At 48.8% G+C, this 16,592-nt stretch overlaps 10 protein-coding genes across 10 annotated transcripts; 6 read left to right on the top strand and 4 right to left on the bottom strand.

Moving 5' to 3' along the window:
- Nucleotides 1-850: 850 nt before the first annotated feature.
- Nucleotides 851-1,219, top strand: M437DRAFT_80758 (uncharacterized protein; the record flags this gene model as incomplete). Its single annotated transcript, XM_041027413.1, has 2 exons — nucleotides 851-1,036; nucleotides 1,094-1,219. The coding sequence occupies 2 exons, from the start codon at nucleotides 851-853 to the stop codon at nucleotides 1,217-1,219; spliced, it is 312 nt and encodes a 103-aa protein (XP_040883284.1).
- A 750-nt stretch (nucleotides 1,220-1,969) lies between these two features.
- M437DRAFT_62481 (uncharacterized protein) lies at nucleotides 1,970-2,876 on the top strand (the record flags this gene model as incomplete). Its single annotated transcript, XM_041024089.1, has 2 exons — nucleotides 1,970-2,049; nucleotides 2,108-2,876. 2 exons carry the CDS (start codon nucleotides 1,970-1,972, stop codon nucleotides 2,874-2,876), a joined length of 849 nt encoding a protein of 282 aa, XP_040883283.1.
- A 917-nt stretch (nucleotides 2,877-3,793) lies between these two features.
- On the bottom strand, nucleotides 3,794-4,314 carry M437DRAFT_80756 (uncharacterized protein; the record flags this gene model as incomplete). Its single annotated transcript, XM_041027412.1, has 3 exons — nucleotides 3,794-4,008; nucleotides 4,068-4,233; nucleotides 4,291-4,314. 3 exons carry the CDS (start codon nucleotides 4,312-4,314, stop codon nucleotides 3,794-3,796), a joined length of 405 nt encoding a protein of 134 aa, XP_040883282.1.
- Nucleotides 4,315-5,006: 692 nt separating this feature from the next.
- M437DRAFT_62479 (uncharacterized protein) lies at nucleotides 5,007-6,712 on the top strand (the record flags this gene model as incomplete). The annotated part of the gene is made up of 5 exons (XM_041024088.1): nucleotides 5,007-5,211; nucleotides 5,261-5,536; nucleotides 5,591-5,979; nucleotides 6,294-6,469; nucleotides 6,514-6,712. 5 exons carry the CDS (start codon nucleotides 5,007-5,009, stop codon nucleotides 6,710-6,712), a joined length of 1,245 nt encoding a protein of 414 aa, XP_040883281.1.
- Nucleotides 6,713-6,854: 142 nt separating this feature from the next.
- Nucleotides 6,855-7,652, bottom strand: M437DRAFT_39001 (uncharacterized protein; the record flags this gene model as incomplete). Its single annotated transcript, XM_041019929.1, has 1 exon — nucleotides 6,855-7,652. The coding sequence occupies one exon, from the start codon at nucleotides 7,650-7,652 to the stop codon at nucleotides 6,855-6,857; it is 798 nt and encodes a 265-aa protein (XP_040883280.1).
- A 573-nt stretch (nucleotides 7,653-8,225) lies between these two features.
- On the bottom strand, nucleotides 8,226-8,639 carry M437DRAFT_39000 (uncharacterized protein; the record flags this gene model as incomplete). Its single annotated transcript, XM_041019928.1, has 1 exon — nucleotides 8,226-8,639. One exon carries the CDS (start codon nucleotides 8,637-8,639, stop codon nucleotides 8,226-8,228), a length of 414 nt encoding a protein of 137 aa, XP_040883279.1.
- Nucleotides 8,640-9,443: 804 nt separating this feature from the next.
- M437DRAFT_17268 (uncharacterized protein) lies at nucleotides 9,444-10,643 on the top strand (the record flags this gene model as incomplete). The annotated part of the gene is made up of 1 exon (XM_041018895.1): nucleotides 9,444-10,643. A coding segment is annotated over one exon (1,200 nt), but the record flags the coding sequence as incomplete, so codon positions are not given.
- A 571-nt stretch (nucleotides 10,644-11,214) lies between these two features.
- Nucleotides 11,215-11,991, top strand: M437DRAFT_39588 (uncharacterized protein; the record flags this gene model as incomplete). Its single annotated transcript, XM_041020038.1, has 1 exon — nucleotides 11,215-11,991. One exon carries the CDS (start codon nucleotides 11,215-11,217, stop codon nucleotides 11,989-11,991), a length of 777 nt encoding a protein of 258 aa, XP_040883277.1.
- Nucleotides 11,992-12,519: 528 nt separating this feature from the next.
- On the top strand, nucleotides 12,520-13,638 carry M437DRAFT_62475 (uncharacterized protein; the record flags this gene model as incomplete). The annotated part of the gene is made up of 1 exon (XM_041024087.1): nucleotides 12,520-13,638. One exon carries the CDS (start codon nucleotides 12,520-12,522, stop codon nucleotides 13,636-13,638), a length of 1,119 nt encoding a protein of 372 aa, XP_040883276.1.
- Nucleotides 13,639-14,527: 889 nt separating this feature from the next.
- Nucleotides 14,528-15,886, bottom strand: M437DRAFT_62474 (uncharacterized protein; the record flags this gene model as incomplete). The annotated part of the gene is made up of 1 exon (XM_041024086.1): nucleotides 14,528-15,886. One exon carries the CDS (start codon nucleotides 15,884-15,886, stop codon nucleotides 14,528-14,530), a length of 1,359 nt encoding a protein of 452 aa, XP_040883275.1.
- Nucleotides 15,887-16,592: the final 706 nt, after the last annotated feature.

The raw sequence follows: 16,592 nt of genomic DNA, 5'->3' as shown, positions 1-16,592 counted from the left end.
GGGACAGCCAAGCTAGGGGCTTCCCGAATTAACTTGCTCAAACACCATCCTTCCCGCCACTGTGACCACAACCTTTATATTCTAGAGATTTTTTGTCCCCTGTAACCCCAAAAAAGCCGTGGTGGTGTAGTGGTAGCACACCTGATCTGGTAACCTAGTCCCTACTCGCTTACCTAAGCCCTTATACTCGCTTACCTAAATACCTAATACTCTCTTCTCGACGATCAGGAGGTCGCGGGTTCGATTCCTGCCTACGGCATCTCTTATTTTTTTTTATTCAAGTCCTGCAATTCTGTTACCTTGTTGCAGAACAGGCATATCATCTCGGCATTATCGCATGTTTAGCCTTGTTTTCTACTGCTTGCTCAATCGACAGTGTCTTGTGAAAACAGGTGCAAACAGCTCTCGTCGGAGTAGAACAGATCATAGGATGTCCTCTTTGCTGCCTTCCATCTTGTAAGCACAAAGAACACGACATTCTGTTCAAGTACTCCAATACCACACTTCCCTTAAGCCAGTGTTTGCTTCTCCTTGTTTTTGTGCCACATGCCGTACTGGTTTTGTGTTGCCTTTTAGCGTCGAGTGTCGTCTTTAGAGAGACGAATGATATCGAAATGAAATTTGCTCGTTGTGCACAGATCGATCTACCGCTGCCATTGTGAGCGGCTTCACACAACTCTTTCACTCTCTCGAGGACTCTACCGCTTTAGAAATCCTCGCTTGTCGCTTTTCCACTGTCTCCTCCCCATCCACAGCATACGCGTCGTCAGACCTGACGCCGTACAGAGTAAGATCTTGTTCCAGGCATCAAGAGATCTTGGATGTACTGACAATCTACTTCGATCAGGTCATGGTGCCTAAGCCTAAGAAGAAGGCCAGCAAGGCCGCGCTCAAGAAGAATCGCTCCAACCAGACCACCGCTAAGAAAGTTAGTGAAGAACGTCAAGTCCCCGAGCGTGATGCACCCACCACCGAAGCATCCAAGTCACCCTCTCAGACTTCGAATCAGCTCGTTGATAGCGCTGCTCCCCAAAAGGTAAGAATCAGATCATGACCTGAATCTAAGCACAAAGTCTAACAAAGATCTACACAGCTGCAAGCAATCGAGCAAGCCAAAGAACAGCTTGAGGCTGTCGACGACAAGATCAAACGCCTGGAGGAAATGCGCAAGATCTGCGAGAATGCTTTGACTGCTGTCAAGGAACTCCAGAAGAAATGACGACCATGCGCGGAAGAAGAGAGACTTGTACACTAGCCTAGCATGGCCAAATTGGCTTGATTGATGATACTCTGCTTTTCAAATCTCCATTGCCGAAAGTTGTAACTTGTTCTCCTATCAGAATGCACAATGTTATCTGAAAAGAAGATAATGTCCACTGAGAGCTAACATGTTGAGGGCTCTCTCTGGCCACATCTTTGTTTTTGGAAACAATAGTGCCTTTTCACAGTGCACGCTTTGCTCTTTCTATCACAATGGAGAGAAGTTACTCAGGTTTCGTCAGGTTCATGGCATCCCCGGGATCTTACAATATCTCCAGCGTGCTTCTCCTTGTTGGAAGATCTGTAGAAATGCGCAATAATCTTGTAGAAAAAGTGGCTTCCACTGACAAAGCCCTGTCCATGGGCATCTCCATGGCCAGACTAGTTTTCAGGCCGTGATTGTGCATTTCGATAGCATACAGACACAGGTACCTCAGGCTGGGAAACGCGCCTGCCTCTGCTACATCGGGCTATCAGTGCTTTCCTCTTCCGTTCAAGATTCTGATTCGCGCCAACGACTGCGTACCTGCCGGTTCTTGAATCAGGCTCGTGACTTCCGACCCAAACATCGAACGCTTCACTTCGCAATCATCACTTCGCGATCATCAACCCCAACCTCTGAAATTCCACACACTCTTCACAACCTTATCTTCCAAGCGCTCAGTCTTACCCACTGGTTGCAGCCACTCCGATCTTGACTTCACGCACCATGTCAACGAGACGCGAGGTCATTACCATCGACGACGATGACCTCTCGGAGAGCGATAATGTTGGCAACAGTCTCGAAACGTGATCATCAATCCAAAACCTTTTGTTTCGTAGACTTGTGCTGACTTAAGCCATCTAGCCAAGTTCAAAGGCTTGAACGTGATCTAAGGTCATCAAGAAACACCACCACATACGTCCAAGAATACCTCCAAGGCGAACTCACGACCCTTCAAGCCGAACATGCCAATCTCCAAGCCAGATATGCTCGTCTCCAGGCCCAAGATACACGTCGCCAAGCTGAGAATATGCGTCTCCGAACTGACCTTGCACGTATACGAGCCAAGACTGCACGTCCTCTGGCCGAACCTCGAGTTGAACTTCTTGAAGACAGCCAGGCCCGCCTAGGTTCGCCAGCTAACGCCAGAAGACACGCGATGCGTGCCCGCGAAGGACTTCAAGTCGACAACGATGATCTGCGTGACGGAGAAGAAGAACTAGAGACGTCAATCACGGTTCGAGTCAATCAAGATGGAAAGCTCGAGACTGACTCTCATGTCAACGATCAAGAATGGTATGAACTCGAAGCTGCTTGGGCTGTCCAAGTGCAACAATTCGATCAGAAGAACAAGAATTGGCCGTCAGTCAATCTAAAGGGAAAGTGCTTATGGAGTACTGTGATCTCTAAGCCCACAACTCAACACTGGACAACAAAAAAGCCTGGAAAATTCGCCTGCCGTCAGTGTGCAAATACACTGAGGATCTGTGCTGGCCAAGTCAATGGTACTCTTCAACTTCTACCCCTGCCACCCCTACCATACTCTGCAGATCACGAAGTCAGCGACCTGCAGGGAAGATACGTGGTCAAGGTGGAATTGCTCAGCCGCCGCTCACCTTCATTGTGGTCTTGATGGAGAGCTCAAAACGCGCAAGACTAAAGAAATTGCTTGATTGCATGGCTGAATATGGCTTCCACCAAGTACATCTTCTACTTCGTTTCACCAGTCGCCAGAAACACAAAAGTATTGATCGTAAGCATCATACAGTAGCTCAAACAGTAGCATTATTCAAAGAAATTTCATAATGACTCAAGTGTTCGCTCTGTCGATACCCATGGAGGTCCTGTTTTACGTTTGTCATCGAGCATTTTTGTTTCCTTACTGAATGGACACGATTCGATACAGATCTCTGCTCATATTGATTTTGTGCCTTCGTGTACTCCTTCTGACCTTCCTCTCTTGTTCCTTCGTGCTTCGCCGACTTGATCCGCTGCGGTTTACGTGTTCCATGACATCCATGATGCTGGAGCTTGAAATCTTCGTAGCCTTGACGATCTCTGCTCATTCGACGACAGAGACGTCTACGGAGTAGTTGTGGGTAGAGAAAGCCCTGAGTACTGCCTCGCGGAGAAAGTTGGATGCAGGCAAGTTCTTGCCCAAGTCTGCAAGGATGTCATCGATAGCAGCGTTAGTCGCGGGCAACGACGTCGCAGGTCAACTGTCAAAGTCGAATTTCAATATTATCTTTGGTGTATCTACACTTTAGCAAGGCTTTGAGTATTGTAAACTGTAATCATGTTTTCAAGCATACTATTGATCATAGAGATAGCGATGGCTTAAAAAGAAAGCGAGAATTGTGTCACTGCTAATTATTGGACAAACGCAGATAACTTGAGAGACGTGTTCAAGGCTGAGTTCTTCTGGTTTCCTGGCGACCAATCACTAGTTTGCAACTGTTTTGGTCTGCCTTTGCCTTGTCTGTACCCATGTTGGCCATTCATCCTTCGCCATTCCTGCTTCGTCGACTGGGTTCACGCATCGGCCTGTCTCTATTCCAACTCATGCATCAGATCGTCCATGTCGAGGTCATCAGTATCTGCGGGATTGGCAAAAAAACGACCTTCAGAGCGAGCGTTAGTGAAGATGGCCTTGATCACAGCTCTGTGGTGTGGGTCGGCTGTGGGAAGGTTCTCGTCCAAGTTTGAAAGGATGTCTCTGAGATCAGCATCAAGTTCGTGGAGATGTGTTTCAAGTTCCATCTTGTCTAGATTATGGTTTCTTTTATAGGGTAAGAGTTCAGATGACTTTCGCCCATAGTCACACGTTTTGCCAACTTCACGATCTCCAGCTTGGCATCGATGAGTTCCTTCTTGTGCTCGTACTTGGCCTCGATGTGTGTCTTCTCTTGCTCGCACTCGGCACCGACGTTGTTCCTTTCTCTCTTTAGAGCCTCGTAACTGGCCTGAAGTTCGCGCTGCTTCTGCTGCTTCTGCTTAACCAAGCATGTTAGCCCAAAGTTCTTCGGTCTTGTGATGTAGTGACGTACTTCATCGGTGACAGGCTCAGACATTGTGTTGATCGAAGGAGAGACATGTGGCACCTGTTGAGTTGGCTGGAGTTGATTGTTGCGAGATCTTGTAGTCTTGAAGACGATGGTGTGCTGGTGAAACAGATCGAAGAAGACGAAGATTTTAAAGGAAGATTGGCCTGAGACGTGGACGGGAGCGAGATGTTTTAGCGATGTGAGCTGAATGTCATTGTATCGGTTAAAAGCCACGGCGGCCTCCTCTATATTACGGATCTACTATCACTTCCTAAGTAAGTGGAATGATCTAGAATGAGTTTGCTGAGATCTTTCAGTCTCGAGACAGTTTGTCTCTACAAACGGCCCAGGTTTGCTGCGACAGCAGAAAGAAGAGTGTCACGCACGAAACTCGCATATTCGACATTCGTTTCTCTTCTAGATAGATGTGCTACCCAGACCTCACTCGCTGCGCACCAAGAACAGTGAATTTGTGCAACTAGTTTCCCACTCACTTTCTTGTGATGTTTTCACTCACTCCCTTGGCAAGATTCCGGCGAGCTGCTGCTCGTTTCCTTCTGTCCTCCACCTTCTTCCGCGCATTTGCAACCACCGGATCCACACGACCACATAAAGATCTCCACATCAACAAAGAACATCGATACTGAGGTACGAAAACTCTACCCTCCCTGCGCTTCAGGTGGAAACCTAAAACAAGTGATCTTGACAGCGAACAAGCCATGTCTACCAACAACAACATCATCAAGACCACCAAGTCTGCTAAAGTCTCTATCAAGGCTGAATCCGACAAGATGGACAAGCCTTTCATCTTTACTGGCAAGGGCGAAGTTACGTTCTCCGCCAATGGCAACCTCACCTTTGCCGGCACCGGCAAATTCACCAAGACCAAAGAATCAACTGTGGGTCCTGCCAACAACGACACAGGTATGTTTTGAAGACTGCGTGATCTGATTAAGTGACTAAAGTTTTGAAGCTGTCTTGACCCTTTCCGAAAGCTCCACCCACCTTGGCCTACCTCCTGTCCCGATCTTGAAAATGACCGAGGACCAGACCGACATGGTTCCTCCTGAGTCCCAGTCTCTTAAGACCATCAGTAGCGGCAAACAGCTCATGCACAATGGCAAGAACTCGTCAGCCTCCGCCTCCATGGCACCCGCCAACTCCGAGATGTCATCTCAGCCTAGCGGTCCTGGTATTCCCTCCACCAGTGGCGCTTCCAACAAGACAGGCAGCCACCTCGCTGACTCACGTATGTTTTCTCGTCTTCTCCACTCATTGCGAACTCTGACTGATATATTGATAGTTGGCCCCGAAGACTACACTCCTGAAAACCTTGCTGCCCTGCGTGAAGAGAATCGTCAACGCTTTGCTCGAATTGACCAGAGACTTTCTGAACTGGGCGAAAACGGCAAGGTCGCCAGGCGCGCAAAGACCATCGAAGAAATGGAGCTTGGCTGCCAGATGGCTGACGAGATGAACCGTGTTCTTGACACCATTGAGGCTGGCTTCTGCGACGAGACTAGAGCCTCTCTCGCAAAGTACAGAAAGCACGAGAGACTTGCCCTCATTCGCTACGATCTCATCATCGTGATTGCCTGCGAAGTTGAAGGTCCCGAGGCAGCAAGAAAGTGCATGAATGAGATCCTTAAGTACAACGCTCCTCTCACCTACGAGGAAGCCATGACTATCCAGGTTCGCGAGTAGAGTCGAGAAGATTGACAAAGATCAGAAAGGTTTACGCTCGAGGACAAGAGCCCATGGTTAGATAGTCACCAACAAGAAGATGCTCATTTCCACATACTATGTTTGCTTCACATGTGTCATTTTCTTGCGTGCTGTAAAACGAGAAAGTTATAGTTCCAAATTGTATAAGAACAGTATTGCGAAGGATCGTCTGGGACATCGCGTCCACAGCAATCCGGAGTTCGTAGCGTGCCAGATAGCATAGGAGATGGCCAAAGAAGAGACGAACGCCCTTCTCAGGTCTACGCATGAACCATGAGTAGTGCTGCATGAAGTGGAAGCAGGGATTGTTCAGCACTTCCACCTTGACTACCCTGTGGCCAAGTCGAGCTTCTTTGACAATCCAGTCAAGTTCATCCCACGATGCATCACCAAGATACTTTCGTAGTCCGCAGAAGTACTCTAAGCCGTTAGTATCGGGCTCTTGTTCGAGGAGCTTGTATGCAAGCGGGACGAGCTGATCCTTCTCTTTGGAGGTCATAGAACAGTAGACGGGTTCTGGACTTCTGAAGCGGTAAAGTTCGGTTTCGAGAGGAGTGTTAGCATGAAGAAGACTAGGCGGAGGTCGTTCCATGTTGTGAAGCTGGGTGTTGTCGCGAAAACCTTGAGAGACCGTCGCAAGAAGAGACTTGATGATGCTGGTTGCGAAGCTGAAGAGTGGCGTGGTAAGGATGATGTGTGACTGGGGTGGTCGTCGCTAAGAAGGAAGACGAGAAAGAAGGTAATGAGAAATTCTGTTCGAAAACGATTGTACCTTTTCAAAGTTGGAATTAATGACTGTCCTGATCTGGGGAAGAAGAATTCATTCTTAGGTACCGTATTTCTCAATTCTTCGGAGCTCCGTTGGGCTCAAATTCTCTCTCTTTTGCCATGCTCTTTGCGATGTCTGCCCCGTAGATTCTCCTCAAGCATTCTTTCCAAGCACTTCTCCACAGAATACAGTTTTTACACTTGTCATCTTTTGCATGCAGAAAGTCTGCCAAAGCGAAGATGACTTGCTCTTCGGTTTTCATTTCTTCTGCAGGTAAGCCTGATGTGAACTCAAGGAAAAAGGTCACCAATTCTGTTGCTGTAGTAGATAGCCCTGCGTCTGTTCCTCTGGACAACGAGTCGGTTGCAGTAGTGAACTCTACCTTCTCAGAACGAACAGGTGGTTCTGTCTCGTTGACAGCAACATATGGTTCTTTGGCGCGGACCTCGGGTTCTGTGACGATGACTTCCGTATTTGATGATGTTGGATAAAGACACCATGCTAGACAGATAGCTAGAGATATAAGCCAGGATATCGCCAGACCATTATCGTCGAGTTCTTCGGGCAAAGAAAAGGTCAAAGCACTGAGATGGAATTTCAGGGGTATGTCTTCGGCGTGGATGCGGTGGAGTGTTCTTCTGATCAAGGCGGCACTGCAGGAGTGGAAAGTGTAGGAGATTGGTGTACCAGGTGCGTAGAGTAGTGGAAGTACTTCGGTACGGATGGTCTTTGTCGTGCGAGAGATAGCGGGTTCATGGACGGGGTACGTGGAGGCCGGCGGAGCGATCCGTCGATGGCGTTTGAGTCTCGGGAAAGTAGACGGGATTATGTTTCGTCCTCGTGGTTGAACATGGATGTTGGTTGAAAGCATGATGCTTTGATCCCGAAACTCTGCAAGGATGAGGTGGTAGATCCTGAGTCTGATCACAACGGGCAAGTCTGAAAAGCCCGTAGGTCAGTTAGACAACATGCACTCGGAAGTCGCAGCGAGCTCGAACCTATGCTTTGTGTGCACCTCAATGTTCATTTCCGGCGTTTGCAATGAAAGAGCCTCTCCTTTCACACGGGACGTCGAACCGAGCATGGTGATATGGATTTCAGCTGCTGCCTAGTTGTCTCTAAGCTTCGACGTAAGCACAGGGATGGCTCGGTGGTATGATTTCTGCAGGCATGGAACAAAAGCCACAGTTTTTGCGGGCTGGGGAGCGCTGTGAAGACTCGAATAGATGATGAATAGATACAAAGAAGTGAAAGGTGCGATGATAGAAATCAGAATCGTAAGATGCCACGCCTGTGACGATATGCAGCGATGCAGAACTGCTTGGCGCAGACTGTTGTGTAACCATGAAACTCCTCCGCTGACCAAAATTCCGCGATGCAAAGAAAACGTGCCATCATGATGAAGAGCAATCAGTGTGCTCTCAATTTGAAAATTAGTGATGGCTTAGTCGCGATGAAGCAGGTCCTTGACCTTCTGCTTCAGGCTTGGGGAAGACTTTTGCGAAGCATCGTCTTGCTTCTCGTATTCTTCAGCGACTTCGTTTTGTTGTTCGACTCCCTTAGCCCAGCCTCCAGGAATGGTCTCGACACCTCTGTCTTCGGCGACGGCGTTTGCGTCAAAGATTCGTTGGCCTGCAGGAGCACCACCCGGTGATGGAAAGTCCTGTCTTTCGGCGGTCGGGGGTGCGAGCTTGTTCTTGGAGTTCAGATCGAGACCCTCTGGTGGAGCTGCACGGGAGCCGCGTCTGAGCATGGGCGAGTTGTCCGAGGGAGGAAGTCCTGAGGAGGAAGAGGCTGAGGGTCCGGTCTCGATGGCGGTGACGATGGTGGGTTCGACCTGGCTCGACATTTTCGACATACTGCTTTTGTTGTTGTGGTGGGTATGAGAAGCCTGAGATGCAGCTGAAATTTGGCAGTGTGAATGGTAGAGAATATTAGTTAGGTGGGCACGACTATTTTATTTATCTTTACGGAGGATGGTTAGTCTTTGCGAGAGCTACGTCAGAGCCGGGCTGGTTTTGACCACACCAGGCTGAGATTTGCGGTGCTCCACACAGTTCCCGCATGGTAGGCTCACGGATACGAGACATAAGCAGACAAAGATCTGACTCAGCTTGCGCGTCCGAGATTTTCTGTCAGGAACAGCGAATTGGGTTGAGGGTGGCAGTGTTCACGCTTGATCCGAGCACTGGTACCTGTATACGAGGCGGGTGAGAAACCAACGGCTCGATAGCAGGTCCAGGAACACCTTGCACGCCGTATGCAGGCAGCATGTGAAGATGTGCGATGCTGAAACAGATGAGCAGTGATTGACAGAGCACGGCTGAAAATGATTGCGTGTCAAGAGAGGAGAGCCGACTGGCAAGCTAAGTCAAGTCGTATCTTGCATGGTGCTCGATGTAACGAGGTCAAAAGTCCATCTTGTCAGGGTCGCTATCAAAATTCAAGCAGTGAGGCTCTTTGATCATGTCTAGATTGTGAAACATGGTGGATGGTTGTGCGCAGTTTTGTGCAATCCTCTGTGAAAAAAGTGACGTCGAAAATAGTGCGGGGTGAAGGGTCTCGGCCTCTGCTTGCAAAGACAGCGGCAAACAAGCACAGTCGAGTCACAAACAGAACATACCTGAAGAACCGCCATCCAAGAGAAGGACCCAGGATCAAGATGGCGCTTGACCAGCAGCGCAATTGGACCATCTCCATGGCCGAAAGCCTGCAGGCCGTCAAAGACAAGTCGGCCGCCGCCAAAGCACAACCACCCGGTCCATCCTCAGACTTTCCCGTCCGCGACGACGACCCCAAATCTCACAACTACCACACGATCGAACCAGCATACCTTCCTGACGAGCTTGTCCTCGAAATCCTCGAATATGTCGCCGTAGTACCCGAAGCACAGAAGTCCCTATACACATGCTGTCTCCTGTCGCGACAATGGCACCGCGCCGCCCTGCCATACCTCTACGCATACCCAAAGATCTACGGCAAGAACTACGATCCTTTCTATCGCACCATGTGCCCCTCCATAAACCTTCGTATCAAAGAGAGCCCACTAGCTGGTCTCGTCAAAGTCTTGAATCTTGGCATGCTGGTCCACCACAGCAGCAGAAGTGTCACAGCAAGAGTCTTGCGGAGAACAGAAGCAAGCCTGGAAGAGTTCGTTGCACCCCAGGCCTCATTCGCCATCAACAGCTATGCAGCCCTGTCAAAATCGCACAACCTGCGCAGTCTCGACCTCTCACTCGTGTCTGAGGCCCAACCCTTGGACATGCTCTTCAAGTCGCTTAGATCGCTGCATCACCTCGAACGCCTACGCTTCCCACGCTCTTCTGGCTTTGGCGCGAATGCCGTGGATCCCGACTCAATCGTCTGGCCTCAGGCTCTGAAGGATCTCCACATCAGCGGTGGTATCGATGCAAACTTCCTCTACGGCATCGTCCACTTCCCTCCCGCTCTGGAACGTTTGACCATCGAACACTGTCCGCAAGCAAAGTCTCATGCTATTCGCCAGCTTCTCTCGACCCTTTCTCGTGCGCATCTACCTCTCAAAGCACTATCACTATCACACCTACCACGCCTGGGCATAAGCTCTTTGGACCCTGTGCTCGGCCTATTTCCCAATCTTGAAGAACTCAGCGTCAGTGTCGACTACATAACGCCTGCCATCTTCAATCCCGATTTTCAAGAGTGGCACTCCCACGATACACCAAACTTTACCGACCACAAGCTGCGCATGCTCACCTTCACAAATTCAGGAAACCCAGGTGTCGACGACAAATTTTCTCCCATCGATGTCCTCTTGACACTAGATGAGGGATCATTCCCAAATCTGCGCCAGGTCAAGATTGCAAAGAGCTTGGGATGGGATCGTGGTGAGACTCGGGACGAGACCGAAGCTTTGATCGACAGATTGGTAGAGCTTGGCACAAGAGACTACGAAAACAAGACAGGCGTGTATGCAAGCATGTCTTCTCACCAATGGAAGACAGCCAATTGGAAAGACTGGGCGGGTGTTTGGATCATTGACTAGATGATCAGAAGTCTGGCGTCGATCGTTCTTGGGCGTACATTCGGGCACGCTTGGATTTCTGCATACCATCGCACCTCGACTTCACGTCGTCACAAACTGTTTCATTCCAAACCACATGTACATAATATAACGAGTAACGACTATCATGGAAGCGATCATTTGACCTTGACCTCTACCTGTTCTTGCCTCCGTCCACTATGCCGTATCAAAAGTTCTATGTGCGACAATAATCTCCATCCTTGATCGCCCAACCTCAAAAAATCAGGCACCAGTAATCGAGGCATTATCTGTCCTGTTCTATACACCGATATAGGCGGCAACAAATCCAAGACCATATCTCTCATTCCTATCTGCCCTTTGGAAAACCATCAAGACAACCAAGTTTCGCACCTCAAACCACACGCCTATCATGTGGTTCGCAGCTTTCGTACTCAGTCTTCTGAGCATCGCAATGGCAGCAGCAACACCCGCCAACCTCACAAAACTCATCAAACTATGCCGACAAACAGTTTTTGCATCTGAAGAGCCATCTTCAGCACCACAATTACGACCATTTCCTCTCCTCGCCTTACCGCCAGAGATTCGTCTCCAAATCTATCGCTACGCACTCCCTCAAAAACAAACGATTATTTTGGCGAAACCATCGGTGGCCTCATGTCCATTCCCACCAGCATCATCGCCGCTGTCTATCTACCTCCCTGCTGTTTTTGAGAAACTGCATTACGGATGTCCCTGTCAAACACGGCTAACCCCGCCATTTTTGCCACTGCTCCAGACTTGCAAGCTCGTCCGCAATGAAGCACAAGAATTGTTTTACGGAAGCAATGCGTTTGTGTTGAACATTGATGTTTCGAGGACTTTGCTTAGGATTCCGGAGCTACTTGCTTTGTTTGAGGGTGGTTTTGAAGGCAGTATTTTAAGCATGATTAAAGACTTTAGAATTAGGGTGGGAGGGAATGTGATGGTTGATGTTTGTGGTCCGCGCAGCAGGTGGAAGAAATATGGTGGTAGGGTGTTGGTTGCAAGAGTGCCTAGTGACGAAATCACTGGATTGCTGAGAGGAGAGGAAAATATTGGAAAATGTGTCGAAGGTGTGTTGGATGAATTTGGAAGCGACCGTGTAAGCGCCGATCTCATCAGAAGGGTACTTGACGAGGTATTTTGGAATTGGCAAGAGAGTGCCTGAGAGCACTTGCCAGCATCCGTTGAAGCACATCTCCAAATTGAAGACGACCATATATGTGGCTAAAAAAAGGCACGAACATTTCTCAAATCGGGAGGTCTCCATTGAGAGTGACCTACCTGCTGGCTCTCCTCTGAATGCATCCTAAAACGAGATACATTTGTGCATTGTGATAGCCCATTTTTGACCCTCTATCTCTCCTGGGAGATAGCTGCAAGAAGCCCCAATGTCCTGCCTATCACAAATTCGTACAGAGCATCTCAGAACCATCGGTCCACTTCCAATCAGCAATCTGAACCTATCACTATGCTCTCGCCTCAGTTTCACTCAGTCACGGCACTATAAAAAATCCATATTCTACTTTCTGCACTCTTTCCTTTTTCCACAACAACAGATTGACAAGACAACTACCAATCTTGCCAGACTTGACAGTTTCAGATCCAACACTTTATGCTTGGCAGCGTGCTAAGCTTCCTTCCTGATCACGCCAAGTGTGAACTTCTTCGTCAGCATCACAAAGTTTTCTTCAAGATGACCTCTTCGTCATCCTTAAACGAAGTGCAAACTCCCGAAGTTCATGCCAACGCTCTCCAAGTCGCCAAGCCCAAGTTATCCCGCCGCGCACTGAAGTATGAGACGGTATTCTTGGTATACAAAGGCTACCTCAAACTTCAGGCCGACGCCCAAGATGACAACCTTGAGAACCTGACTCGCTTGTGTCTTCGCTTCAACTGGGTGCCTTCTATCGACACGGTCAACTGGCTGATCCTGGAGGCCAACCTCATCGACGAGAAACACTGCTTGAACTTCGCAGTCTACCCTTTCATGCAGGAGTTCAAGTTCTTGATGGGCGCCACGCATGGTACCAAACAGCCTCGCCTATTCGTGGGAATACTCAGATTCCACCAAGGTCAGACTGAAGTCTGGGCTGGTTGGCCAAAGATCGCGAGAGACACGAACTCCACGACAACCGCCAGGACTGAACTCTACGACTCACCTGAGGCTATGGACGAGGATGGTCAAGCAGCCCCCGTACTTGACCTCAGCCCGGAATGGCGCCGTCGTATCAAGTGGGACGAACCTCTTGAAAAACTCTTCCGGATGAGCGAGATCCTTCGCAGAGAAGGAAATCTTAGCAAGGCAGCTCAAGTTCAAGATGCCATCTTGCTCAGTGTCGCCAAAGTCGTGATCCGTTTCCCAGGTCTCTTGAGAGCAAGTCCCAATCCAAACGAGAGACGAGGCCACATCTCGACCGATACTTTCGAATTCTCACAGCGTCCTTTCGATGATCGCGAACCTGAGTCGCCAGACAGTCCTTTCTTGGAAGCCTATCGCAAGCTCAACTATGGACCAGACCCCGCCAAGAGTGTGCATAGATGCCATCCTCCAGACTCGAAAAAGTTCAAGCCCGACGTCAAGGCTTTCGAAATCAGGGCCGGCAACAAATCTGTTCCGTACTGGGCCCCCAAGAGCAAGATCAAGTGGGCATCCGAGAGTGTGACCAAGAACAACAAGAGGAAACTCGTCGACTTTGACTTTGACGACGACATCAAGGTTGTCTCTGAATCCGACACTGAGGTTGACCTGTCAGCTTGGCGTTCGGAGAGGCACAACAATGACAACCTCGATCGACCAGACGAAGTATTCTAGATGAAACCCCGCCAAACCACAACGCCAAAGTGAGCCAGACTCAACAGGTTTTGATTTCTGCTTGCTTTGCGAACATTGATGTTTTTCCTTTGCACTTTCTTGCTTGCCTTCTAGCAGTACTTTGATTATCTAGGCAAGTTTTTTATCTTGGAGCGGCGGATATGCACAAGGCATATTTAGGGGGAAAAAAAAACTCCAAAACCGTAGAAAAAAAAATTGAAAATGTGTTAGAGTAACACTTGGTTCCATGCTTCAACTTGTGCTTTTCGTGTGCCCATGAACTTGGTGTCCTTGGTCGAGTATTGAGAACTATCATGAAGAAGGACACCTTGGTCTTGACGATTATGTTCGCCCTGGCGATGTAGCTGGGAGTCACTGCAGCTGATCTGTGGCTCCACCAGGTAATCTTGGTAACTTTTTGGGAGTTGATCGTCGGTGCGAGAAATACAGTCTTGTACTTCACACAGCATACGCTTTGCACTCACACTTGACTTCAGTGGCAGGTGGGGATAGTGATCTTCATATGTATACTTGGCAACCACTTGAGTTGAAATATACATGATGACCGCGCCATAACGATGAATCAGCACTTGACCTTTCCTTACAAGTACTGCTAGTGATTCACATTGGAGGTTATAAAGTTTATGCAAGTTCAGAAGGGCCAGAAAGTCTATTGCTTTTTTGCTAAGCTGGTTGATAAAACTCAATGTTTGCAGATTCCGTCGTCCTTCCCAAGCTGATTTACTTTGCTTCGCTTCGCCTGCTATCTTCACTGCCTTCGCCAACTTTAAAACTTTGTTTTCCCGCCCATCCGTCAACTTCACGCCCAGTCCTTCGGTCGATTCTCTTTGTCTGATCCTGGGCCTTCTGCATCTTCCGCCTCGCCAATCTACTTATCAGGAGATCGGACTAGTTCCTCCAATGACTTCTGCCAAGCCAAAGTTTGTGCGATAAGATCGTCGAAGGCGCCTTGGACTTGATCGTAACCCTCTGCAATGATCTCCTCAGAAGCCAATGTGAGCGGCTGAGGGTACTGATGAGAAATACGGAAGCCTCCATGCACAATCAGGTTTGAGATCTTGAGGTGTCTGATATCGAAGCTCTTCTTGAAGTGGTTCAAGAACGTAAAAGCAGAAGCTCGAAGATCGTTGACATCTCTGCCGATCCAGACATTCACGTTGCGAATCTCCAAGCACTCAAAATTCTGCTTCATTGTTCTCAAGCACAAAATTCTCAGGCCTTGGTGGATGAGCAGCATATCCTTGAGCGTCAACTTTCGATACTCCGTTTTGATAAAGACTGGCGGCAATTGACGAAGGAGGTCTCCTAACCGTAAAGCGGCTCTATAGAGTTTTCGGTCGTCGATTTCGGAAGCTTGACCTTGGAGCGAGAGGTGGCTGACGGTGCCAGTCTGGACCTCGACACTGAGGCAGTGTACTTTGACAGGAAGATGGCTTTTGGTTCGGACCACATCTTTTACAACATGCTTGAGTGTCAAGTCTGACTTGAAACAACTTGCTCCCTTGACGTGGAGCACACAGGCGTGATCTTCCTTGATGAGAACGGTCTGTGAAGACGAATGGTCAGCTGTAGTTAGAGAAAGGCGATTCAGGGAGTATCCAGATAAGATGGCGGCTTCAGAAACTGCGAGCATAGTTCCTTTCGGGTCAGCGGCTGCGGGCACGTTTTCGACGCCATAAGCCTTGACATAACCATGACCTAAGATTATGAGCCGGGGCGAAACGTTGTTGAATGCACGTAAGAGGTCGGTAGTGTCTTCGCAGAGACTGTCAAAGACCCCAAGGCTGACTTTGTGATTACCATGGCTTTGCAGGTTTACAAGCGCAGTAGTAAGCATAGTGATGTGATGTCCAGCCCAACAAAACTCGCTGTTCTGTTCATCCAGGAGACTTTGGCTTTCCTGCGACTGAATCCCGTTACGTGCAGTCGAGAACTGGATAGATTTGATGCATGTGCTGAACATAGGGTTCCTGGTGATGAGGATAAGGTCTTCAAGACTTGGCTTCATGAGGTGGTGGTGAAGATGAGCAAAGTGCACTTTGGCGAAGATGTCCGAACAATGATACCAGATCTGTTTAGAGATAAGGCGAAATGAGGGCAGCTGTTCTTTGTCGAGCAGCGCTGCGACCATGCGTAAGATCTCCGGCGGAAGGTTCAGAAAGGTGATAGCCGACTTGGGAGACTCGCTAGACGAGGCGATGTTGACATGCTCCGTCAAGTCCGGCATCTTGATTGATGATGTCATGTTCCTTGGTGTGTCTTTCCGTGCAAATAGCAGTGGCTGTTGGTGGAGAGTGGAGGAGGATAATTGGTGGGTATGCGGAGATCTTTTAAAGGCTGGAGCGACTTGGAGTGAGAATGGTCTTGACTAAGTGAAGCCGGGGCTAGTGATATTGTAGCAGTCGTTTGCAGTTGAGGCAGTGGTCAGGATGGGAAACTGCACGGAATGTGTCAGATGGTGGTCTGACGAATCATTCTCGAGTTCACATACCGCGTGCAATGATTATCTTTAGGGACCATGTATTGAGAACTTGAGAGATAAGCGAAAGCCAGCTTCACACTAAGGATTAACTCTATGAGCTGAAAGTTGAGTGAAGAAGCAGAATTGCGTTGGTGGAGATCTCTGATCGGCGTTCAGTGAGAAGATCTGAAGTTGGTACAGTTCCAGCTGTAGCAAGCAATCAATAAGATGGAAAGAGTCAAGTTGGAGGAAAGGTAATCGATGTAGAAAAACAGTGAGATCAAGGTGGAAGAGAAAAAAAAGGAATCGCAGTGGAGAAGAGAAACACGGAGCGAGGGGAGAGGTCGGAAGTCGTGAGTGAAGTGAATCTTGACTAAAGTAAAGCAGCTTGCAGATTCTTTAACCACTGAAGACTCTCATCTGAAGGCTGCGAAGCTGCACAATAACTTCTCGAAAGAAGTGAGCACCAAAG

Source organism: Aureobasidium melanogenum (assembly GCF_000721775.1).
Source record: "Aureobasidium melanogenum CBS 110374 unplaced genomic scaffold scaffold_2, whole genome shotgun sequence".
Classification (NCBI taxonomy): domain Eukaryota; kingdom Fungi; phylum Ascomycota; class Dothideomycetes; order Dothideales; family Saccotheciaceae; genus Aureobasidium; species Aureobasidium melanogenum.
This window is presented reverse-complemented; position numbering and strand designations above follow the sequence as displayed.